The sequence below is a fragment of the Notothenia rossii genome (assembly GCF_949606895.1).
Source record: "Notothenia rossii genome assembly, chromosome: 9".
Classification (NCBI taxonomy): Eukaryota; Metazoa; Chordata; class Actinopteri; order Perciformes; family Nototheniidae; genus Notothenia; species Notothenia rossii.
In genome coordinates this window covers 81,306,744-81,334,064 of record NC_136907.1, presented here as the reverse complement: position 1 = coordinate 81,334,064, position 27,321 = coordinate 81,306,744, and the positions used below count along the sequence as shown (strand labels likewise).

At 32.7% G+C, this 27,321-nt stretch overlaps 1 protein-coding gene across 1 annotated transcript in view; it reads right to left on the bottom strand.

The window, feature by feature from the left end:
- The window catches only part of LOC307018672 (T cell receptor alpha chain MC.7.G5), an 81,467-nt gene that overhangs the window by 17,670 nt on the left and 36,476 nt on the right, over window positions 1-27,321 (bottom strand). The window contains exon 3 of the mRNA XM_079649025.1: window positions 6,512-6,571. Within this exon, the coding sequence (XP_079505151.1) occupies window positions 6,512-6,571 (60 nt within the window). The remainder of the gene's footprint in view (window positions 1-6,511; window positions 6,572-27,321) is intronic.

Below are 27,321 nucleotides of genomic sequence, written 5' to 3'. Positions count from 1 at the left end.
TCCTCTTCCAAAGATCATCTTATTATATCCATCAGTATTCACACAGCACGAAGCTCCATCACGCAAACTGAAATCATTCTAATCTTTTTACAAAATTAGAGAGCATTTCATTCACGGTATATATTGAAAATGATCGACTTATCGCACGTAAAATCTGTGTAACACGAAGTAAACAGAAAATAACGACAGTAATAACCGTTAAAACAGCCAGCAGCTAAAGGGTTACATTCAGAAAATAAAAGCACTCTTTGGGAGTTTTATGATCAGGACTGAAGTTAGTCAGAAAATAATATATAAAAAGTAAATTAATAACATTTAAATGTGGTTAAAGATGTCATTTAGTAAAAGAGACAAATATTAATAATATTTAAAATACTTCAAGCAGCTTTTTGAAGTGCAACTTTTATAAACAATATTAATTATACATTTTGTTATTATTTTATAATATTTTGGAAACACAACATTTTAATATCTACTTGTTTTGGTTGTGTGTGTTCAAGTAGACATTGTAAAGACAATGCATATCAATTATATTTATTATATATCTCAGTACTCACTGGTTTCCACGGTTACTCTGGATCCCCTTCCAAAGATGGTCTTAGTTCCAGTATTCACACAGCGTGAAGCTCCATGACACAAACTGAACCAAACTCCACTCAGAGGAACAGATCTTTAACTTCAGAGACTTCTGATTATTAATTTATATCATACATTAAATGTTAAGATGTTTATTTATTTAATTATAACAGCTTAGAGATTATTTTTGCTCATTAAAACGTTTTAACCTTTTTTTATGTTCATTAATTTCTAGACTTTTCTTTGTTCATGACATTTTATAGTAACTCGTTTTCAGGTTGCAGTAGAAGACGACAAGCTATTTTATAATTAATGTTTAATCTCTATCAGTACTCACTGGTTTCAACGGTTAGTCTGGTTCCTCTTCCAAAGAGGATCTTGTTTTGATCAGCTCCAGTATTCACACAGCATGAAGCTCCATGACACAAACTGAACCAAACTGCACTCAGACAAGCATCCACTTCACTTCAGAGACTTCTGATTATTAATATATATGATATATCAAATGTTACCGTATTTATTGTTTAACGATCCAGACGTCTTTCTACTCATTAAAAAGTTTTTACATTTTGTAATGGTTTGTGATTTCTAGGCTTTTCTTTGTTCCTGATATTTTATAGATACTGGTATTCAAGTTGCAGTAGAAAACTACAAGTTCATCTTAAATGATTTATAATCTCTCTCAGTACTCACTGGTTTCCACGGTTAGTCTGCTCCCTCTTCCAAAGATGATCTTAGTTTGAGCTCCAGTATTCACACAGCACAAAGCTCCATGACACAAACTGAACCAATGTGCACTCAGACAAACATCCACTTCACTTCAGAGACTTCTCATTATTAATATATATTATATATTAAATGTTACCGTTTTTTTACTCGTAATGCTCTACGGTCTCTCTGCTCATGAAAAGGTTTTCAAATCTTCATGTTTTTTGACATATTGTTCATTTGTTGTGTTTTATTAGCTCCTGGCGTTTGATGCTTTCAAGCTGAATCACAGAAAACTACAAGTTCCTTTGAATGTATTTCAGATTGATCTCAGTACTCACTGGTTTCCACGGTTACTCTGGATCCTCTTCCAAAGATGATCTTATTCACAGTATTCACACAGCGTGAAGCTCCATGACACAAACTCTCTGAGCTAAACTCCACTTCTGTCCAGATTAAACCCTCACTATGTTCCCTCAAAACAATACATTATTAATATATGTTATTATATTACACGTTAAGAGACTGACATTTGTTAAAATATGATCAACACCTTGATCGTTTTCAGATTCAGGTCCAGATAACATGTCCTTAAGATCTTTTTAAATACTGGTTTCATGAATTTGTTAAACCTTTAAGTTTGTGTTTTAATTGTATATAATTAATATTTATAATCTTTATCGTTACTCACTGGTTTCCACGGTTACTCTGGTTCCTCCTCCAAAGATCATCTTATTATATCCACCAGTATTCACACAGCACGAAGCTCCATGACGCAAACTGAAATCATTCTAATCTTTTTACAAAATTAGAGAGCATTTCATTAACGGTATATATTGAAAATGATCGACTTATCGCACGTAAAATCTGTGTAACACGAAGTAAACAGAAAATAACGACAGTAATAACCGTTAAAACAGCCAGCAGCTAAACGGTTACATTCGGAAAATAAAAGCACTCTTTGGGAGTTTTATGATCAGGACTGAAGTTAGTCAGAAAATAATATATAAAAAGTAAATTAATACATAACATTTAAATGTGGTTAAAGATGTCATTTAGTAAAAGAGACAAATATTAATAATATTTAAAATACTTCAAGCAGCTTTTTGAAGTGCAACTTTTATAAACAATATTAATTATTCATTTTGTTATTATTTTATTATATTTTGGAAACACAACATTTTAATATCTACTTGTTTTGGTTGTGTGTGTTCAAGTAGACATTGTAAAGACAATGCATATCAATTATATTTATTATATATCTCAGTACTCACTGGTTTCCACGGTTACTCTGGATCCTCTTCCAAAGATGATCTTATTTCCAGTATTCACACAGCATGAAGCTCCACAACACAAACTGAACCAAACTCCACTCAGAGGAACAGATCTTTAACTTCAGAGACTTCTGATTATTAATTTATATCATACATTAAATGTTAAGATGTTTGTTTATTTAATTATAACAGCTTGGACATTATTTTTGCTCATTAAAACGTTTTAACCTTTTTTTATGTTCTTTATTTTCTAGACTTTTCTTTGTTCATGACATTTTATAGATACTCGTTTTCAGGTTGCAGTAGAAGACGACAAGCTATTTTATAATGAATGTTTAATATATCTCAGTACTCACTGGTTTCCACGGTTACTCTGGTTCCTCTTCCAAAGATTATCTTTTCTGAACCTCCAGTATTCACACAGCACGAAGCTCCATGACACAAACTAAACCAAACTGGATTTAACTTCAGAGACTTCTGATTATTAATTTATATGATATATCAAATGTTACCGTATTTATTGTTTAACGATCCAGACGTCTTTCTACTCATTAAAAAGTTTTTACATTTTGTAATGGTTTGGGATTTTTAGGTTTTTCTTTGTTCCTGATATTTTACAGATACTGGTATTCAAGTTGCAGTAGAAAACTACGAGCTATTTATTATTTATGTATGATGTATCTCAGTACTCACTGGTTTCCACGGTTACTCTGGTTCCTCTTCCAAAGAACATCTTATATCCTCCATCAGTATTCACACAGCGTGAAGCTCCATGACCCAAACTGAACCAAACTGCACTCAGACAAACATCCACTTCACTTCAGAGGCTTCTGATTATTAATATATATTATATATTAAATGTTACCGTATTGTTTTTTTACTCGTAATGCTCTACGGTCTCTCTGCTCATGAAAACGTTTTCAAATCTTCATGTTTTTTGACATATTGTTCATTTGTTGTGTTTTATTAGCTCCTGGCGTTTGATGCTTTCAAGCTGAATCACAGAAAACTACAAGTTCCTTTGAATGTATTTCAGATTGATCTCAGTACTCACTGGTTTCCACGGTTACTCTGGATCCTCTTCCAAAGAGGATCTTATATCCAGTAGTCACACAGCCCGAAGCTCCATGACACAAACTCTCTGAACTAAACTCCACTTCTGTCCAGATTAAACACTCATTATATTCCCTTAATTTTTTTTATTATTAATATATATTATTGAATATTAAGGTACTTATATATATAGATATAACATATGATACAAACCTTGTTAGTTTTCAGATTCGGGTCCAGACGACAACGTGTTTTTAAATATTTTTAAATACTAGTTTCATACATCTGTAGAACATTACAGTTTGAGTTAAAATGTTGTTTAATTGATATCTTTACTCACTGGTTTCAACGGTTACTCTGCTTCCTCCTCCAAAGATGATCTTATTTCCACCTCCATAACTCACACAGCATGAAGCTCCATGACACAAACTCCATTTCACATTTATGTGTTCTGCAGTAATTATCTCTTTAAACATCAATAGATCACTAAATAAATATTATTAAGATTAAAGATTAGAATAATTTTCTTACGTGAATTCTATCCTTTTTTTAGTTCACTACTCCTTTGGTTTTGTATGCGTTACAGTAAACAGTTTTATTTAATATGCTCCAAATAAATAATACTTATAATCTCTATCAGTACTCACTGGTTTCAACGGTTACTCTGGATCCTCTTCCAAAGATTATTTTATATCCAGTATTCACACAGCACGAAGCTCCATGACACAAACTCTCTGAACTAAACTCCACTTCTTTCCAGATTAAACACTCATTATGTTCACTTAAAACAATTCATTATTAATATATGTTATTGAATATTAAGGTACTTATATATATAGATATAAAATATGATAAAAACCTTGTTAGTTTTCAGATTCGGGTCCAGACGACAACGTGTTTTTAAATATTTTTAAATACTAGTTTCATACATCTGTAGAACATTACAGTTTGTGTTGAAATGTTGTTTAATTGATATCTTTACTCACTGGTTTCAACGGTTACTCTGCTTCCTCCTCCAAAGATGATCTTATTTCCACCTCCATAACTCACACAGCATGAAGCTCCATGACACAAACTCCATTTAACATTTCTGTGTGCTGCAGTAATTATCTCTTTAAACATCAATAGATCACTAAATAAATGTTATTAAGATTAAAGATGTGAATTATTTTCTTACGTGAATTCTATCCTTTTTTTAGTTCACTACTCTTTTGGTTTTGTATGCGTTCCAGAAAACAGTTTTATTTAATATGCTCCAAATAAATAATACTTATAATCTCTATCAGTACTCACTGGTTTCCACGCTTAGTCTGGTTCCTCCTCCAAAGATCAGTTTATAATCGGCTCGATTCACACAGCACGAAGCTCCATGACACTAACTCAACCTAACAGATGTTTTTTTATTTATAAAACACATTTATGCTCTGCTCATTAATATAGTTCATTATGACAAAATAAAAAAGGTAAACATAAATAATATGTATATTTTAATATTTACAGTACATCTTTTTACTGTACAGTACTGCGTTTGATACTGTTGACCACAACATATTGCTTTGTCTCTATAGGCAACTTCACTTCAGTGTTTAGAAATATGACATGCGGGGTCCCTCAAGGCTCCATCTTAGGACCTTTGCTTTTTAATATCTATATGCGACCGCTGGCTCAAATTATGAAAAACAACGACCTAAGTTATCACAGCTATGCAGATGACACCCAGATGTATTTAAAGATTACACCGCGAGACTATTCTCCAATTGCAAAACTGAGCAAGTGCATTGAGCACATCACTGACTGGACACAAGTCAGACTCTGTTTTGTAGTTTTCGCTGAGTCCAACTATTAACTCTTTCTTTACATTCTGTTCTGATTTAGTTTAAATGTTTAATATATCTCAGTACTCACTGGTTTCAACGGTTAGTCTGCTTCCTCCTCCAAAGATGATCTTATTATATCCACTTCCAGTAGTCACACAACATGACGCTCCGTTACAAAAACTGAACCAAACTCCACTCAGAAAACATATACAAATAATCCTAAATTAATAGCTTCAGTAAAAAACATAGTTTGTATATTTCATTAAAGATACTACATCATAATAAAGCTTTATCATAAATACACGTTTGTATTAACTGTACTAACTCCACTAACCCGAGCAATTTAACTTGAAATACTTCAAATGATTTCATTTAAGTTTTATAAATAACACTATTTAAGTTTAAATATATTTAAATATTTCTAGAGAATTCTTGATTTTTGCTGTAATTATTTATTCTTTATTTGACATTTTTGACATTTTGACAAAAGTCCGATTTTGTTTTGTAGTTTTTTCTGACTTTAGAAGAGTCTAACTATTAACTCTTTCTTTACATTCTGTTCTGATTTAGTTTAAATGTTTGATATATCTCAGCACTCACTGGTTTCAACGGTTAGTCTGGTTCCTCTTCCAAAGATACGTTTATTTCCAGCTCCATTCACACAACATGATGCTCCTTTACACAAACTCAACCAAACTCCACTCAGAAAACATATACAAATAATCCTAAATATGAATAGCTCCAGTATTAAACATGGTTTGTATATTTCATTAAAGATACTACATCATAATAAAGCTTTATCATAAATATACATGTTTATATGAACTGTACAAACTCCCTAAACCCGAGCAATTTAACTTGAAACAATTCTAATTATTTCATTTTAGTTTTATAAATAACGTTATTTATGTTTATACATTTTATAATTTATATATTTTTGATTATTTGGATGGATTGAGATTACGTTCTTCTTTACCGAACCCTAACCATTATCTGCTTTGGTTTTGTATTCCAGTTAAAAACACGGTTTGTATTTATAGACGCTGATATTTAAATATTTTGAATGTATATATGAGTACTCACTGGTTTCAACGGTTACTCTGGTTCCTCCTCCAAAGATCATCTTATTCTGATTTGTAATCACACAGCACGACGCTCCATCACACTAACCCACTGATCACTGATTATATCTTATTAACATAATTAACCATTTTGACTGAAAACAAATTCACATTTTAAATAACTGTAAATAAAACACCATATTTTCTATTGTTTCCCACTTTGTTCTGATTTCATGGACTCGAAGGAGAAATTCATATTTCTGCTTCAGTCAGCATTTCTATTTTTTAACTCTTTTGTTTGTTTGAATTCACGTTAAGCGGGTATTTATTATTTAAAAGACGCTCCACAACACAAACTCACAAAAACAAACTAAAGTCAGAAAAGACATTCAAAAATAATCTGAGATATGTTTTACGGTCTGACATTAATTGGCTTATTTTCCATCTACTCTTTTGGTTGTGTGTATTCAAGTAAACACTAAGTATTAGTAATATTATTATGTATCTCAGTACTCACTGGTTTCAACGGTTAGTCTGCTTCCTCCTCCAAAGATCAGTTTATAATCGGCTCCATTCACACAGCACGAAGCTCCATGACACTAACTCAACCTAACTGATGTTTTTTCATTATAAAGCACATTTATGCTCCGCTCATTAATATAGTTTATTATGATAAAAAATGTTAAAAGGTAAACATAAATAATATGTATATTTTAATATTTACAGTACATCTTTTTACTGTACAGTGCTGCGTTTGATACTGTTGACCACAACATATTGCTTTGTCTCTATAGGCAACTTCACTTCAGTGTTTACAAATATGACATGCGGGGTCCCTCAAGGCTCCATCTTAGGACCTTTGCTTTTTAATATCTATATATGAACGCTGGCTCAAATTAGTAAAAACAACGACCAAATTTATCACAGCTATGCAGATGACACACAGATGTATTTAAAGATTACACCACGAGACTATTCTCCAATTGCAACACTGAGCAAGTGCATTGAGCACATCACTGACTGGACACAAGTCAGACTCTGTTTTGTAGTTTTCGCTGAGTCCAACTATTAACTCTTTCTTTACATTCTGTTCTGATTTAGTTTAAATGATTAATATATCTCAGTACTCACTGGTTTCAACGGTTAGTCTGGTTCCTCCTCCAAAGATGATCTTATTCAATCCACTTCCAGTATTCACACAGCACGAAGCTCCATGACACAAACTGAACCAAACTCATTGATCTCAGATCGGACCTTTAGCCAGAATTGTACTCACTAAATCACCTTTTTTAATACAAGTGCCTTCAGGTAGAACTCAATAAGGTTCATTTTTAATACATCTAATATGATTTAGAGAATCTTTAACCAATCACTGCTTCTTCTTTAATAGTTGTTTTGTATCCGGTACTTTTAGTGTTTTCTTAGTTCCTGAAACGTTATATTTGCATGTTATTAGTTTTAATTCTGGTTTTATATTCACCAAAGTAAAAACGTCAAAGCTTGTGTTTCAAGACGCTTTGTATAAATAATAAACTGTATCTCAGTACTCACTGGTTTCAACGGTTACTCTGGTTCCTCTTCCAAAGATGATCTTATTCACATCATTCACACAGCACGAAGCTCCATGACACAAACTCTCTGAGCTAAACTCCACTTCTGTCCAGATTAAACAATCATTATATTCCCTTAAAACAATTCACTATTAATATATGTTATGTATTAAAAAAGAAAAGTACTGATATATATCAAATATGATAAAAGCCTTGTTGTTTACCAGATTCTGGTCCAGACGACAACGCATTTTTAAATATTTTTAAATACTAGTCTCATACGTTTGTAGAACATTAAAGTTTGTGTTAAAATGTTGTATAATTTAAATCTTTACTCACTGGTTTCAACGGTTAGTCTGCTTCCTCCTCCAAAGATTAGTTTTTGAGTTCCAGTATTCACACAGCACGAAGCTCCATGACACAAACTGAACCAAACTCATTGATCTCAGATCGGACCTTTAGCCTGAATTGTACTCACTAAATTACCTTTTTTAATACAAGTGCCTTCAGGTAGAACACAATAAGGTTCATTTTTAATACATCTAATATGATTTAGAGAATCTATAAACAATCACTGCTTCTTCTTTAAAAGTTGTTTTGTATCTGGTACTTTTAGTGTTTTCTTAGTTCCTGAAACGTTATATTTGCATGTTATTAGTTTTAATTCTGGTTTTATATTCGCCAAAGTAAAAACGTCAAAGCTTGTGTTTTAAGACGCTTTGTATGATTCATATATATCAGTACTCACTGGTTCCAACGCTAAGTCTGCTTCCTCCTCCAAAGATACGTTTATGTCCGGCTCCATTCACACAGCATGAAGCTCCATGACACAAACTGAACCAAACTCCACTCAGAAAACATATTTAGATATAAATGGCTCCAGTAATAAACACAGTTAGTTTTTTAATTAAAGATACTACATCATTATAAAGGCTTATCATAAATACACATGTTTATATGAACCGTACAAACTCCCTAAACCCGAGCAATTTAACTTTAAATACTTCTCATGATTTCCTGTCAATTTTATAAATAACATTATTGAAGTTTATACATTTTGTAATTGATGTATTTTTGATTATTTGAATGGATTGTGATTACGTTCTACTTTGTGCTGATTTGATGAGCCTTTTACCCTGAACCATTTATACGGTTTGTATTTATAGACGCTGATATTTACATATTTTGAATGTATATATGAGTACTCACTGGTTTCAACGGTTACTCTGGTTCCTCCTCCAAAGATCATCTTATTCTGATTTGCATTCACACCGCACGACGCTCCATCACACTAACCCACTGATCAAATACCATTTAGAAAAACACTCATTTAAATGTTTTGACTGATTATATCTTATTAACATAATTAACCATTTTGACTGAAGACAAATCCACATTTTAAATAAGTGTAAATAAAACACCATATTTTCTATTGTTTCCCACTTTGTTCTGATTTCATGGACTCGAAGGAGGAATTCATATTTCTGCTTCAGTCAGCATTTCTATTTTTTAACTCTTTTGTTTGTTTGAATTCACGTTAAGCGGGTATTTATTATTTAAAAGACGCTCCACAACACAAACTCACAAAAACAAACTACGTCAGAAAAGACATTCAAAAATAATCTGAGATATGTTTTACGGTCTGACATTAATTGGTTTATTTTCCATCTACTCTTTTGGTTGTGTGTATTCAAGTAAACACTAAGTATTAGTAATATTATTATGTATCTCAGTACTCACTGGTTTCAACGCTTAGTCTGCTTCCTCCTCCAAAGATCAGTTTATCATCGGCTCGATTCACACAGCACGAAGCTCCATGACACTAACTCAACCTAACTGATGTTTTTTCATTATAAAGCACATTTATGCTCCGCTCATTAATATAGTTTATTATGATAAAAAAATTAAAAAGGTAAACATAAATAATATGTATATTTTAATATTTACAGTACATCTTTTTACTGTACAGTGCTGCGTTTGATACTGTTGACCACAACATATTGCTTTGTCTCTATAGGCAACTCCACTTCAGTGTTTACAAATATGACATGCGGGGTCCCTCAAGGCTCCATCTTAGGACCTCTGCTTTTTAATATCTATATGTGACCGCTGGCTCAAATTATGAAAAACAACGACCGAAGTTATCACAGCTATGCAGACGACACCCAGATGTATTTAAAGATTACACCACGAGACTATTCTCCAATTGCAAAACTGAGCAAGTGCATTGAGCACATCACTGACTGGACAGAAGTCAGACTCTGTTTTGTAGTTTTCACTGAGTCCAACTATTAACTCTTTCTTTACATTCTGTTCTGATTTAGTTTAAATGATTAATATATCTCAGCACTCACTGGTTTCAACGGTTAGTCTGCTTCCTCCTCCAAAGATCATCTTACTATATCCACTTCCAGTATTCACACAACATGACGCTCCATTACAAAAACTGAACCAAACTCATTGATCTCAGATTGGACCTTTAGCCTAAATTGTACTCACTAAATCACCTTTTTTAATACAAGTGCCTTCAGGTAGAACTCAATAAGGTTCATTTTTAATACATCTAATATGATTTAGAGAATCTTTAAACAATCACTGCTTCTTCTTTAAAAGTTGTTTTGTATCCGGTACTTTTAGTGTTTTCTTAGTTCCTGAAACGTTATATTTGCATGTTATTAGTTTTAATTCTGGTTTTATATTCGCCAAAGTAAAAACGACAAAGCTTGTGTTTCAAGACGCTTTGTATAAATAATAAACTGTATCTCAGTACTCACTGGTTTCAACGGTTACTCTGGTTCCTCTTCCAAAGATGATCTTATTCACAGTATTCACACAGCACGAAGCTCCATGACACAAACTCTCTGAGCTAAACTCCACTTCTGTCCAGATTAAACACTGATTACATTCCCTCAAAACAATTCATTATTAATGTATGTTATGTATTAAAATATTAAGGTACTGATATATATAAAATATGATAAAAGCCTTGTTGTTTATCAGATTCTGATCCAGGCGACAACCAATTTTTTAATATTTTTAAATACTAGTCTCATACGTTTGTAGAACATTAAAGTTTGTGTTAAAATGTTGTATAATTTAAATCTTTACTCACTGGTTTCCACGGTTACTCTGGTTCCTCCTCCAAAGATGAGTTTTTGAGTGTCAGTATTCACACAGCACGAAGCTCCATGACACAAACTGAACCAAACTCATTGATCTCAGATCGGACCTTTAGCCTAAATTGTACTCACTAAATTACCTTTTTTAATACAAGTGCCTTCAGGTAGAACTCAATAGGGTTCATTTTTAATATGATTTAGAGAATCTTTAAACAATCACTGCTTTTTCTTTACAAGTTGTTTTGTATCTGGTACTTTTAGTGTTTTCTTAGTTCCTGAAACGTTATATTTGCATGTTATTAGTTTTAATTCTGGTTTTATATTCGCCAAAGTAAAAACGCCAAAGCTTGTGTTTCAAGACGCTTTGTATGATTCATATATATCAGTACTCACTGGTTCCAACGCTAAGTCTGCTTCCTCCTCCAAAGATACGTTTATGTCCGGCTCCACTCACACAGCATGAAGCTCCATGACACAAACTGAACCAAACTCCATTCAGAAAACATATTTAGATATAAATGGCTCCAGTAATAAACACAGTTAGTTTTTTAATTAAAGATACTACATCATTATAAAGGCTTATCATAAATACACATGTTTATATGAACCGTACAAACTCCCTAAACCCGAGCAATTTAACTTGAAATACTTCTAATGATTTCCTGTCAGTTTTATAAATAACATAATTGAAGTTTATACATTTTGTAATTGATGTATTTTTGATTATTTGAATGGATTGTGATTACGTTCTACTTTGTGCTGATTTGATGAGCCTTTTACCCTGAACCATTTACACGGCTAGTATTTATAGACGCTGATATTTAAATATTCTGAATGTATATATCAGTACTCACTGGTTTCAACGGTTACTCTGGTTCCTCCTCCAAAGATGATCTTATTCGGATTTGTATTCACACAGCACGACGCTCCATCACACTAACCCACTGATCAAATACCATTTAGAAAAACACTCATTTAAATGTTTTGACTGATTATATCTTATTAACATAATTAACCATTTTGACTGAAGACAAATCCACATTTTAAATAACTGTAAATAAAAACCATATTTTCTATTGTTTCCCACTTTGTTCTGATTTCATGGACTCGAAGGAGGAATTCATATTTCTGCTTCAGTCAGCATTTCTATTTTTTAACTCTTTGGTTTGTTTGAATTCACGTTAAGCGGGTATTTATTATTTAAAAGACGCTCCACAACACAAACTCACTAAAACAAACTACGTCAGAAAAGACATTCAAAAATAATCTGAGATATGTTTTACGGTCTGACATTAATTGGCTTATTTTTCATCTACTCTTTTGGTTGTGTGTATTCAAGTAAACACTAAGTATTAGTAATATTATTATGTATATCAGTACTCACTGGTTTCAACGCTTAGTCTGCTTCCTCCTCCAAAGATCAGTTTATCATCGGCTCCATTCACACAGCAAGAAGCTCCATGACACTAACTCAACCTAACTGATGTTTTTTAATTATAAAGCACATTTATGCTCTGCTCATTAATATAGTTTATTATGATAAAAAAATAACAAAGTTAAACATAAATAATATGTATATTTTAATATTTACAGTACATCTTTTTAGTGTACAGTGCTGCGTTTGATACTGTTGACCACAACATATTGCTTTGTCTCTATAGTCAACTCCACTTCAGTGTTTAGAAATATGACATGCGGGGTCCCTCAAGGCTCCATCTTAGGACCTTTGCTTTTTAATATCTATATGTGACCGCTGGCTCAAATTATTAAAAACAACGACCGAAGTTATCACAGCTATGCAGACGACACCCAGATGTATTTAAAGATTACACCACAAGACTATTCTCCAATTGCAACACTGAGCAAGTGCATTGAGCACATCACTGACTGGACACAAGTCAGACTCTGTTTTGTAGTTTTCGCTGAGTCAAACTATTAACTCTTTCTTTACATTCTGTTCTGATTTAGTTAAAATGTTTAATATATCTCAGCACTCACTGGTTTCAACGGTTAGTCTGGTTCCTCTCCCAAAGATTAATCTAGCTTGGTTTCCAGTATTCACACAGCACGAAGCTCCATGACACAAACTGAACCAAACTCCATTCAGAAAACATATTTAGATATAAATGGCTCCAGTAATAAACACAGTTAGTTTTTTAATTAAAGATACTACATCATTTTAAAGGCTTATCACAAATACACATGTTTATATGAACTGTACAAACTCCCTAAACCCGAGCAATTTAACTTTAAATACTTCTCATGATTTCCTGTCAGTTTTATAAATAACATTATTGAAGTTTATACATTTTGTAATTGATGTATTTTTGATTATTTGAATGGATTGTGATTACGTTCTACTTTGTGCTGATTTGATGAGCCTTTTACCCTGAACCATTTACACGGTTTGTATTTATAGACGCTGATATTTAAATATTTTGAATGTATATATGAGTACTCACTGGTTTCAACGGTTACTCTGGTTCCTCCTCCAAAGATGATCTTATTCTGATTTGTATTCACACAGCACGACGCTCCATCACACTAACCCACTGATCAAATACCATTTAGAAAAACACTCATTTAAATGTTTTGACTGATTATATCTAATTAACATAATTAACCATTTTGACTGAAGACAAATCCACATTTTAAATAACTGTAAATAAAACACTGTATTTTCTATTGTTTCCCACTTTGTTCTGATTTCATGGACTCAAAGGAGGAATTCATATTTCTGCTTCAGTCAGCATTTCTATTTTTTAACTCTTTTGTTTGTTTGAATTCACGTTAAGCGGGTATTTATTATTTAAAAGACGCTCCACAACCCAAACTCACAAAAACAAACTACGTCAGAAAAGACATTCGAAAATAATCTGAGATATGTTTTACGGTCTGACATTAAGTGGCTTATTTTCCATCTACTCTTTTGGTTGTGTGTATTCAAGTAAACACTAAGTATTAGTAATATTATTATATGTATCTCAGTACTCACTGGTTTCAACGGTTAGTCTGCTTCCTCCTCCAAAGATGATCTTATATCCAGTATTCACACAGCACGAAGCTCCATGACACAAACTCTCTGAACTAAACTCCACTTCTGTCCAGATTAAACACTCATTATATTCCCTTCAAACCATTAATTATTAATATATATTGAATGTTAAGGTACTGATATATATAAAATATGATAAAAACCTTGGGTTATAGATTCGGGTCCAGACGACAACGCATTTTTAAATATTTTTAAATACTAGTTTCATACATCTGTAGAACATTAAAGTTTGTGTTGAAATGTTGTATAATTGATATCTTTACTCACTGGTTTCCACGGTTACTCTGCTTCCTCCTCCAAAGATGATCTTATTTCCATCAGTATTCACACAGCACGAAGCTCCATGACACAAACTGGATTTATCATTTCTGTGTTCTGCAGTAATTATCTCTTTAAACATCAATAGATGAATTTGCCCACGAAAAGATAAATGTTATTAAGATTAAAGATTAGAATTATTTTCTACTGTTTCTGATTTTATGTGAATTTTATCCTTTTTTTAATTCACTACTCTTTTGGTTTAGTATGCGTTCCAGAAAACAGTTTTATTTAATATGCTCCAAATAAATAATACTTATAATATATATCAGTACTCACTGGTTTCCACGGTTACTCTGCTTCCTCCTCCAAAGATTAACTTATATCCACCTCCATCATTCACACAGTACGAAGCTCCCTGACACAAACTCCCCTCAGAAGAACATCCACTTCACTTCAGAGACTTCTGATTATTAATATATATTATATATGAAATGTTACAGTATTTGTTTATAACGATCCAGACGGTCTTTCTGCTCCTAAAAACATATTTAAATGTTTTCTATGGTTGTTCATGTTTAGTCTTTTCTTTGTTCATGACATTTTATAGAAACTGGTTTTGAAGCTACAGAGAAGAGGACAGATGATATATCATTAATGTTTAATCTCTATCAGTACTCACTGGTTTCCACGGTTACTCTGCTTCCTCCTCCAAAGATTAGTTTGAATTGATTTGCTCCTCCAGTAGTCACACAGCACGAAGCTCCACGACACAAACTGAACCAAACTCACTGATCTCAGATCGGACCTTTAGCCTAAATTGTACTCACTAATGAATTAATACAAAGTAAATTAACTTTCATCGTGCCTTCAGGTAGAACTCAATAAGGTTCATGATTTATACATTAATATGATTTAGAGAATCTTAAACAATCACTGCTTCTTCTTTAAAAGTTGTTTCTTATTCTGTATTTATTGTGTTTCCTGAAACGTTATATTTGCATGTTATTGGTTTGAGTTCTGGTTTTATATTTACCAAAGTAAAAACGCCAAAGCTTGTGTTTCAAGACGCCTTGTATAATGAATAAACTGAATATCGTTACTCACTGGTTTCAACGGTTACTCTGGTTCCTCTCCCAAAGATCAGTTTCCGTCCGGCATCATTCACACAGCACGAAGCTCCATGACACAAACTGACGGTTCCACAGTCTCCAGTAGTAACGCTTGTTTTAGTTAAAATACTACATAATTATAAACTTCTATCATATATTATGTTTAATCTGATATTTAATACAAACTCCATTCAGAGAAACATAGATTTATACGACATGTAGGATGAATAAAGACAGTCCAGTTCATGAACAAAGCCTCTGTTTGCATCAGAGAGTAAATACACCTTTTAAATATTGTGTCAGATTCACTTGTTATCGTGGATTGATGAAGGAAAGTCTTGCATTTTCTCCACTTGGTCCTGATTCAATGTTTTGTAAAATACAGGTGTTGTTTTTTAAAGACGGTCCTTATTGATAATTATTATAATATATATCTCGTTACTCACTGGTTTCCACGGTTACTCTGCTTCCTCCTCCAAAGATTAACTTATTTACATTTCCAGTATTCACACAGCACGAAGCTCCATGACACAAACTCCACTCAGAGAAACATCCACTTCACTTCAGAGACTTCTCATTATTCATTTATATATTATATATGAAATGTTACGGTATTTGTTTATAACGATCTAGACGGTCTTTCTGCTCCTAAAAAAGTATTTCAATGTTTCTATGGTTGTTAATGTTTAGGCTTTTCTTTGTTCGTGACATTTTATAGAAACTGGTTTTGAAGCTACAGAGAAGACGACAGATGATATATCATTAATGTTTAATATCTATCAGTACTCACTGGTTTCCACGGTTACTCTGCTTCCTCCTCCAAAGATGATCTTATAACTTCCAATATTCACACAGCACGAAGCTCCATGACACAAACTCTCTGAACTAAACTCCACTTCTGTCCAGATTAAACACTCATTATGTTCCCTTCAAACAATTCATTATTAATATATATTATATATTAAAATGTTAAGGTACTGATATATATAAAATATGATAAAAGCCTTGTTGTTTATCAGATTCTGGTCGAGACGACAACGCGTTTTTAAATATTTTTAAATACTAGTTTCATACATCTGTAGAACATTAAAGTTTGTGTTAAAATGTTGTTTAATTTAAATCTTTACTCACTGGTTTCAACGGTTAGTCTGCTTCCTCCTCCAAAGATGATCTTATTTCCACTTCCAGTATTCACACAGCACGAAGCTCCATGACACAAACTGAACCAAACTCACTGATCTCAGATCGGACCTTTAGCCTGAATTGTACTCACTAAATCACCTTTTTTAATACAAGTGCCTTCAGGTAGAACTCAATAAGGTTCATTTTTAATACATCTAATATGATTTAGAGAATCTTTAACCAATCACTGCTTCTTCTTTAAAAGTTGTTTCTTATTCTGTATTTATTGTGTTTCCTGAAACGTTATATTTGCATGTTATTGGTTTGAGTTCTGGTTTTATATTTACCAAAGTAAAAACGTCAAAGCTTGTGTTTCAAGACACTTTGTATAAATAATAAACTGTATATCGTTACTCACTGGTTTCAACAGTTACTCTGGTTCCTCTCCCAAAGATGAATCTAGCTTGGTTTCCAGTATTCACACAGCACGAAGCTCCATGACACAAACTCTCTGAGCTAAACTCCACTTCTGTCCAGATTAAACACTCATTATATTCCCTTCAAACAATTCATTATTAATATATATTATATATTGAATGTTAAGGGACTGATATATATATAGATATAAAATATGATAAAAACCTTGTTTTATAGATTCCAGTCCAGAAGACAACGCATGTTTAAATATTTTTAAATACTAGTTTCATACATCTGTAGAACATTAAAGTTTGAGTTAAAATGTTGTTTAATTGATATCTTTACTCACTGGTTTCCACGGTTACTCTGCTTCCTCCTCCAAAGATAATCTTAGTTCCATCAGTATTCACACAGCACGAAGCTCCATGACACAAACTGGATTTATCATTTCTGTGTTCTGCAGTAATTATCTCTTTAAACATCAATAGATGAATTTGCCCACGAAAAAATAAATGTTATTAAGATTAAAGATTAGAATTATTTTCTACTGTTTCAGATTTTATGTGAATTTTATCCTTTTTTTATTCACTACTCCTTTGGTTTAGTATGCGTTCCAGAAAACAGTTTTATTTAATATGCTCCAAATCAATAATACTTATAATCTCTATCAGTACTCACTGGTTTCCACGGTTACTCTGCTTCCTCCTCCAAAGATTATCTTATTCAATCCATCATTCACACAGCACGAAGCTCCATGACACTAACTCCCCTCAGAAGAACATCCACTTCACTTCAGAGACTTCTGATTATTAATATATATTATATATTAAATGTTACTGTATTTGTTTATAACGATCTAGACGGTCTTTCTGCTCCTAAAAACATATTTTAAATGTTTCTATGGTTGTTAATGTTTAGCTTTTCTTTGTTCATGACATTTTATAGAAACTGGTTTTGAAGCTACAGAGAAGACTACAGATGATATATCATTAATGTTTAATATCTATCTTTACTCACTGGTTTCCACGGTTACTCTGCTTCCTCTCCCAAAGATCAGTTTGAATTGATTTGCTCCTCCAGTAGTCACACAGCACGAAGCTCCACGACACAAACTGAACGACACTCACTGATCTCAGATCGGACCTTTAGCCTAAATTGTACTCACTAATTAATTAATACAAAGTAAATTAACTGTCATCGTGCCTTCAGGTAGAACTCAATAAGGTTCATGATTTATACATTAATATGATTTAGAGAATCTTCAACAATCACTGCTTCTTCTTTAAAAGTTGTTTCTTATTCTGTATTTATTGTGTTTCCTGAAACGTTAGATTTGCATGTTATTAGTTTGAGTTCTGGTTTTATATTTACCAAAGTAAAAACACCAAAGCTTGTGTTTCAAGACGCTTTGTATAATTAATAAACTGAATATCGTTACTCACTGGTTTCAACAGTTACTCTGGTTCCTCTCCCAAAGATCAGTTTCCGTCCGGCATCATTCACACAGCACGAAGCTCCATGACACAAACTGACGGTTCCACAGTCTCCAGTAGTAACGCTTGATTTAGTTCAAATACTACATAATTATAAACTTCTATCATATATTATGTTTAATCTGATATTTAATACAAACTCCATTCAGAGAAACATAGATTTATACGACATGTAGGATAAATAAAGACAGTCCAGTTCATGAACAAAGCCTCTGTTTGCATCAGAGAGTAAATACACCTTTTAAATATCGTGTCAGATTCACTTGTTGTCGTGGATTGATGAAGGAAAGTCTTGCATTTTCTCCACTTGGTCCTGATTCAATGTTTTGTAAAATACAGGTGTTGTTTTTTAAAGACGGTCCTTATTGATAATTATTATAATATATATCTCGTTACTCACTGGTTTCCACGGTTACTCTGCTTCCTCCTCCAAAGATTAACTTATTTACACCTCCAGTATTCACACAGCACGAAGCTCCATGACACAAACTCTCTGAGCTAAACTCCACTTCCGTCCAGATTAAACACTCATTATATTCCCTCAAAACAATTAATTATTAATATATGTTATATATTAAAATGTTAAGGTACTGATAGATATAAAATATGATAAAAGCCTTGTTGTTTATCAGATTCTGGTCCAGACGACAACGCGTTTTTAAATATTTTTAAATACTAGTTTCATACGTTTGTAGAACATTAAAGTTTGTGTTAAAATGTTGTATAATTTAAATCTTTACTCACTGGTTTCAACGGTTAGTCTGGTTCCTCCTCCAAAGATGATCTTATTTCCACTTCCAGTATTCACACAGCACGAAGCTCCATGACACAAACTGAACCAAACTCACTGATCTCAGATCGGACCTTTAGCCTAAATTGTACTCACTAAATTACCTTTTTTAATACAAGTGCCTTCAGGTAGAACACAATAAGATTCATTTTTAATACATCTAATATGATTTAGAGAATCTTTAAACAATCACTGCTTCTTCTTTAATAGTTGTTTTGTATTCTGTATTTATTGTGTTTCCTGAAACGTTATATTTGCATGTTATTAGTTTTAATTCTGGTTTTATATTTACCAAAGTAAAAACGCCAAAGCTTGTGTTTCAAGACGCTTTGTATAATTAATAAACTGTATATCGTTACTCACTGGTTTCCACGGTTACTCTGCTTCCTCTTCCAAAGATGATCTTATTCACAGTATTCACACAGCATGAAGCTCCATGACACAAACTCTCTGAGCTAAACTCCACTTCTGTCCAGATTAAACACTCATTATATTCCCTTCAAACAATTCATTATTAATATATATTATATATTGAATGTTAAGGCACTGATAGATATATAGATATCAAATATGATAAAAACCTTGTTTTATAGATTCCAGTCCAGAAGACAACGCATTTTAAAATATTTTTAAATACTAGTTTCATACATTTTTAGAACATTAAAGTTTGTGTTAAAATGTTGTTTAATATCTATCTTTACTCACTGGTTTCAACGGTTAGTCTGCTTCCTCCTCCAAAGATGATTTTTTGAGTTCCAGTAGTCACACAGCACGAAGCTCCATGACACAAACTGAACCAAACTCATTGATCTCAGATCGGACCTTTAGCCTAAATTGTACTCACTAAATCACCTTTTTTAATACAAGTGCCTTCAGGTAGAACTCAATAAGGTTCATTTTGAATACATCTAATATGATTTAGAGAATCTTAAACAATCACTGCTTCTTCTTTAAAAGTTGTTTTGTATCTGGTACTTTTAGTGTTTTCTTAGTTCCTGAAACATTATATTTGCATGTTATTAGTTTTAATTCTGGTTTTATATTTACCAAAGTAAAAACGCCAAAGCTTGTGTTTCAAGACGCTTTGTATGATTAATATATATCAGTACTCACTACATCATTATAAAGGCTTATCATAAATACACATGTTTATATGAACCGTACAAACTCCCTAAACCCGAGCAATTTAACTTTAAATACTTCAAATGATTTCCTGTCAGTTTTATAAATAACATTATTGAAGTTTATACATTTTGTAATTGATGTATTTTTGATTATTTGAATGGATTGTGATTACGTTCTACTTTGTGCTGATTTGATGAGCCTTTACCCTGAACCATTTACACGGCTAGTATTTATAGACGCTGATATTTAAATATTTTGAATGTATATATGAGTACTCACTGGTTTCAACGGTTACTCTGGTTCCTCCTCCAAAGATCATCTTATTCTGATTTACATTCACACAGCACGACGCTCCATCACACTAACCCACTGATCAAATACCATTTAGAAAAACACTCATTTAAATGTTTTGACTGATTATATCTTATTAACATAATTAACCATTTTGACTGAAGACAAATCCACATTTTAAATAACTGTAAATAAAACACCGTATTTTCTATTGTTTTCCACTTTGTTCTGATTTCATGGACTCGAAGGAGGAATTCATATTTCTGCTTCAGTCAGCATTTCTATTTTTTAACTCTTTCGTTTGTTTGAATTCACGTAAAGCGGGTATTTATTATTTAAAAGACGCTCCACAACCCAAACTCACAAAAACAAACTACGTCAGAAAAGACATTCAAAAATAATCTGAGATATGTTTTACGATCTGACATTAATTGGTTTATTTTCCATCTACTCTTTTGGTTGTGTGTATTCAAGTAAACACTAAGTATTAGTAATATTTAATATATGTATCTCAGTACTCACTGGTTTCAACGCTTAGTCTGCTTCCTCCTCCAAAGATGATCTTATAACTTCCACTTCCAGCATTCACACAGCACGAAGCTCCATGACACAAACTCTCTGAACTAAACTCCACTTCTGTCCAGATTAAACACTCATTATGTTCCCTTCAAACAATTCATTATTAATATATATTGAATGTTAAGGTACTGATAGATATAAAATATGATAAAAACCTTGGGTTATAGATTCGGGTCCAGACAACGCATTTTTTAATATTTTTAAATACTAGTTTCGTACATCTGTAGAACATTAAAGTTTGTGTTGAAATGTTGTTTAATTGATATCTTTACTCACTGGTTTCAACGGTTACTCTGCTTCCTCCTCCAAAGATGATCTTAGTTCCACTTCCAGTATTCACACAGCACGAAGCTCCATGACACAAACTGGATTTATCATTTCTGTGTTCTGCAGTAATTATCTCTTTAAACATCAATAGATGAATTTGCCCACGAAAAAATAAATGTTATTAAGATTAAAGATTAGAATTATTTTCTACTGTTTCAGATTTTATGTGAATTTTATCCTTTTTTGTAGTTCACTACTCTTTTGGTTTTGTATGCGTTCCAGAAAACAGTTTGATTTAATATGCTCCAAATAAATAATACTTATAATCTCTATCAGTACTCACTGGTTTCCACGGTTACTCTGCTTCCTCCTCCAAAGATTATCTTATTGAATCCAGTATTCACACAGCATGAAGCTCCATGACACAAACTCCCCTCAGAGAAACATCCACTTCACTTCAGAGACTTCTGATTATTAATATATATTATATATTAAATGTTACTGTATTTGTTTATAATGATCTAGACGTCTTTCTGCTCCTAAAACATATTTAAAATGTTTCCTATGGTTGTTCATGTTTAGGCTTTTCTTTGTTCATGACATTTTATAGAAACTGGTTTTGAAGCTACAGAGAAGACGACAGATGATATATCATTAATGTTTAATATCTATCAGTACTCACTGGTTTCCACGGTTACTCTGGTTCCTCCTCCAAAGATGATCTTATAACTTCCAGTATTAGTCACACAGCACGAAACTCCATGACACAAACTCTCTGAACTAAACTCCACTTCTGTCCAGATTAAACACTCATTATATTCCCTTCAAACAATTCATTATTAATATATGTTATATATTAAAATGTTAAGGTAATGATATATATCAAATATGATAAAAGCCTTGTTGTTTATCAGATTCTGGTCCAGACGACAACGCGTTTTTAAATATTTTTAAATACTAGTTTCATACGTTTGTAGAACATTAAAGTTTGTGTTAAAATGTTGTATAATTTAAATCTTTACTCACTGGTTTCAACGGTTACTCTGCTTCCTCCTCCAAAGATGATCTTATTTACACCTCCAGTATTCACACAGCACGAAGCTCCATGACACAAACTGAACCAAACTCACTGATCTCAGATCGGACCTTTAGCCTAAATTGTACTCACTAAATCACCTTTTTTAATACAAGTGCCTTCAGGTAGAACTCAATAAGGTTCATTTTTAATACATCTAATATGATTTAGAGAATCTTTAAACAATCTCTGCTTCTTCTTTAAAAGTTGTTTCTTATTCTGTATTTATTGTGTTTCCTGAAACGTTATATTTGCATGTTATTAGTTTGAGTTCTGGTTTTATATTTACCAAAGTAAAAACGCCAAAGCTTGTGTTTCAAGACGCTTTGTATAATTAATAAACTGTATATCGTTACTCACTGGTTTCCACGGTTACTCTGGTTCCTCCTCCAAAGATGATCTTATTCACAGTATTCACACAGCACGAAGCTCCATGACACAAACTCTCTGAGCTAAACTCCACTTCTGTCCAGATTAAACACTCACTATGTTCCCTCAAAACAATTCATTATTAATATATATTGATTATTGAATGTTAAAGTACTGATATATATATAGATATAAAATATGATAAAAACCTTGTTTTATAGATTCCAGTCCAGAAGACAACGCATTTTTAAATATGTTTAAATACTAGTTTCATACATCTGTAGAACATTAAAGTTTGTGTTCAAATGTTGTTTAATTGATATCTTTACTCACTGGTTTCCACGGTTACTCTGCTTCCTCCTCCAAAGATAATCTTAGTTCCAGTATTAGTCACACAGCATGAAGCTCCATGACACAAACTGGATTTATCATTTCTGTGTTCTGCAGTAATTATCTCTTTAAACATCAATAGATCACTAAATAAATGTTATTAAGATTAAAGATTAGAATTATTTTCTACTGTTTCTGATTTTATGTGAATTTTATCCTTTTTGTAGTTCACTACTCTTTTGGTTTAGTATGCGTTCCAGAAAACAGTTTTATTTAATATGCTCCAAATAAATAATACTCTATCAGTACTCACTGGTTTCCACGGTTACTCTGCTTCCTCCTCCAAAGATCAGTTTGAATTGATTTGCTCCTCCAGTAGTCACACAGCACGAAGCTCCACGACACAAACTGAACCAAACTCACTGATCTCAGATCGGACCTTTAGCCTAAATTGTACTCACTAATTAATTAATACAAAGTAAATTAACTTTCATCGTGCCTTCAGGTAGAACTCAATAAGGTTCATGATTTATACATTAATATGATTTAGAGAATCTTAACCAATCACTGCTTCTTCTTTAAAAGTTGTTTCTTATTCTGTATTTATTGTGTTTCCTGAAACGTTATATTTGCATGTTATCAGTTTGAGTTCTGGTTTTATATTTACCAAAGTAAAAACGCCAAAGCTTTTGTTTCAAGACGCTTTGAATAATTAATAAACTGTATCTCAGTACTCACTGGTTTCAACGGTTACTCTGGTTCCTCTCCCAAAGATCAGTTTCTGTCCTCCATCATTCACACAGCACGAAGCTCCATGACACAAACTCCCCTCAGAAGAACATCCACTTCACTTCAGAGACTTCTGATTATTAATATATATTATATATCAAATGTTACGTTATTTGTTTATAACGATCTAGACGGTCTTTTTGCTCCTAACAACATATTTAAAATGTTTTCTATGGTTCTTAATTTTTAGGCTTTTCTTTGTTCATGACATTTTATAGAAACTGGTTTTGAAGCTACAGAGAAGACGACAGATGATATATCATTAATGTTTAATATCTATCAGTACTCACTGGTTTCAACGGTTACTCTGCTTCCTCCTCCAAAGATGATCTTTCTATTTGCTCCTCCAGCATTCACACAGCATGAAGCTCCATGACACAAACTCAACCAAACTAACCCAAACTAACCTAACCCAAACTATCCTAACCCAAACTATCCTAACCCAAACTAACCTAACCCAAACTAACCCAAACTAACCTAACCCAAACTAACCCAAACTAACCTAACCCAAACTATCCTAACCCAAACTAACCTAACCCAAACTAACCCAAACTAACCTAACCCAAACTATCCTAACCCAAACTAACCTAACCCAAACTAACCCAAACTAACCTAACCCAAACTAACCCAAACTAACCTAACCCAAACTATCCTAACCCAAACTAACCCAAACTAACCTAACCCAAACTATCCTAACCCAAACTAACCTAACCCAAACTAACCTAACCCAAACTAACCCAAACTCCATCAGAAAAACAAACTCAATTATATTCAGATTTAACGGTTTGTGAAGTATTTTAATTCTCTCCAGGATTATTCTGAATACAACGTTTTTAACTAAATCTTATTTTATTCTCTAGACATTATTTCAACACGTTTACATTTCTGTTTTTGCAGTTTTCTAATTGTTAGATTTTCATTTCTTAGAAAGGTTTTGTTTTTGACTTTGTGTGGATTTTATGAGCCGTTGATCTCCTGTTGTTTAGTACGGACCAGGAGGCAACGTTTTTTTTAGGTCTGACAAACGTTATTTCTTTAGTTCTGTGAAAAGTCAGGATTCTGGAGAAAAACAGCTCGAAATATCAGGAAGAAAAGTCAAAATGTGCTGATAAAAAATGTGTATCTGACTTGTATGAAAAAGTCTTAACTTCGAGGAAGATGAATCTGACTGGGGGGGAACACGTTTTGAATCCTCCCGTTTCTTTGTCTACAGAAATCAGTCATGATGAACTTCCTGTTGGTCAGAATGAATTCCCACGCGGCCCTAGTTTAAAACATGTAATCCCTTATGTCTAACACTGTAACGTTTGTTGTCCTGTATTTCTTTTTTAATAATTGATATCTATATCTATCAGTACTCACTGGTTTCCACGGTTACTCTGGTTCCTCTTCCAAAGATTATCTTTCTCGCTCCTCCAGTATTCACACAGCACGAAGCTCCACGACACAAACTGAGCCAAGCATCCACTTCACTTCAGAGACTTCTGATTATTAATTTATATTATATATTAAATGTTACCGTGTTTAGTGTTTAACGATCCAGACGTCTTTCTGCCCATTAAAACGATTTTACATTTTGTAATGGTTTGGGATTTTGCTCCTGACATTTTAGAGATACTGGTTTTTAAATTCCAGTTCAAAAAACTACAAGTTATTTATGATGTATTTAAGATGTATCTCAGTACTCACTGGTTTCCACGGTTACTCTGGTTCCTCTTCCAAAGAACATCTTATTCCCTCCATCAGTAGTCACACAGCGTGAAGCTCCATGACACAAACTGAACCAAACTCCACTCAGATGAACATCCACTTATTATGAGTTACATTAAAGTCTTAATGAACGTGTTCTTAGTTCCTGGTGTTTAATTAGTTCTGCTTTTCAAAGAGCAGATAACAAGTTTATTTTAACCCTGGTTTTATTTTTGTCCTCAAGTTAAAGAAAGTCATCCATTTAAAACAACAGATTATTAATATACATAACATCTGAAGGTAAATGAACATGTTTAAATATTAGCATTAAGTCTTTCTTTTAACAGTTTCTGCTTCCAAACACTCATTTCAATCTTTGTGATTTCCAAACTGCGGTCCAGAGGAACGTTATTTAACATTTTGATTCTGGTTTGTGTTTAAAGATGCTTTGTATAAAATATATATAAAATATATATAAAATATAAATAATCTCTATCAGTACTCACTGGTTTCCACGGTTACTCTGGATCCTTCTCCAAATATCAGTTTAGTATTCCCTCCAGTATTCACACAGCGTGAAGCTCCATCACACAAACTGAACCAAACTGCACTCAGACAAGCATCCTCTTCACTTCAGAGACTTCTGATTATTAATATATATTATATATCAAATGTTACCGTGTTTATTGTTTAACGATCCAGACGTCTTTCTGCTGATTAAAAAGTTTTTACATTTTGTAATGGTTTGGGATTTTTAGGTTTTTCTTTGTTCCTGATATTTTACAGATACTGGTTTTCAAGTTGCAGTAGAAAACTACAAGTTATTTATTATGTATTTAAGATGTATCTCAGTACTCACTGGTTTCCACGGTTACTCTGGATCCTCTCCCAAAGATTATCTTAGCTTGAGCTCCAGTATTCACACAGCGTGAAGCTCCATGACACAAACTGAACCAAACTCCACTCAGATGAACATCCACTTATTATGAGTTACATTAAAGTCTTAATGAACGTGTTCTTAGTTCCTGGTGTTTAATTAGTTCTGCTTTTCAAAGAGCAGATAACAAGTTTATTTTAATCCTGGTTTTATTTTTGTCCTCAAGTTAAAGAAAGTCTCTGCATCCATTTAAAACAGATTAGTTCATTTACATGTTAGCATTAAATCTGTCTTTTAACCATTTCTGCTCCAAAAACTAATTCAAATGTTTGTGATTTCCAAACTGCAGTCCAGAGGCACGTTCATTAAACAATTGAATTCTGCTTTGTGTTTAAAGATCCTTTGTATAAATGATATCTATCAGTACAGTAAAGTAAACACTAAGTATTAGTAATATGTAATATACGTATCTCAGTACTCACTGGTTTCCACGGTTACTCTGGATCCTCTCCCAAACATTAATTT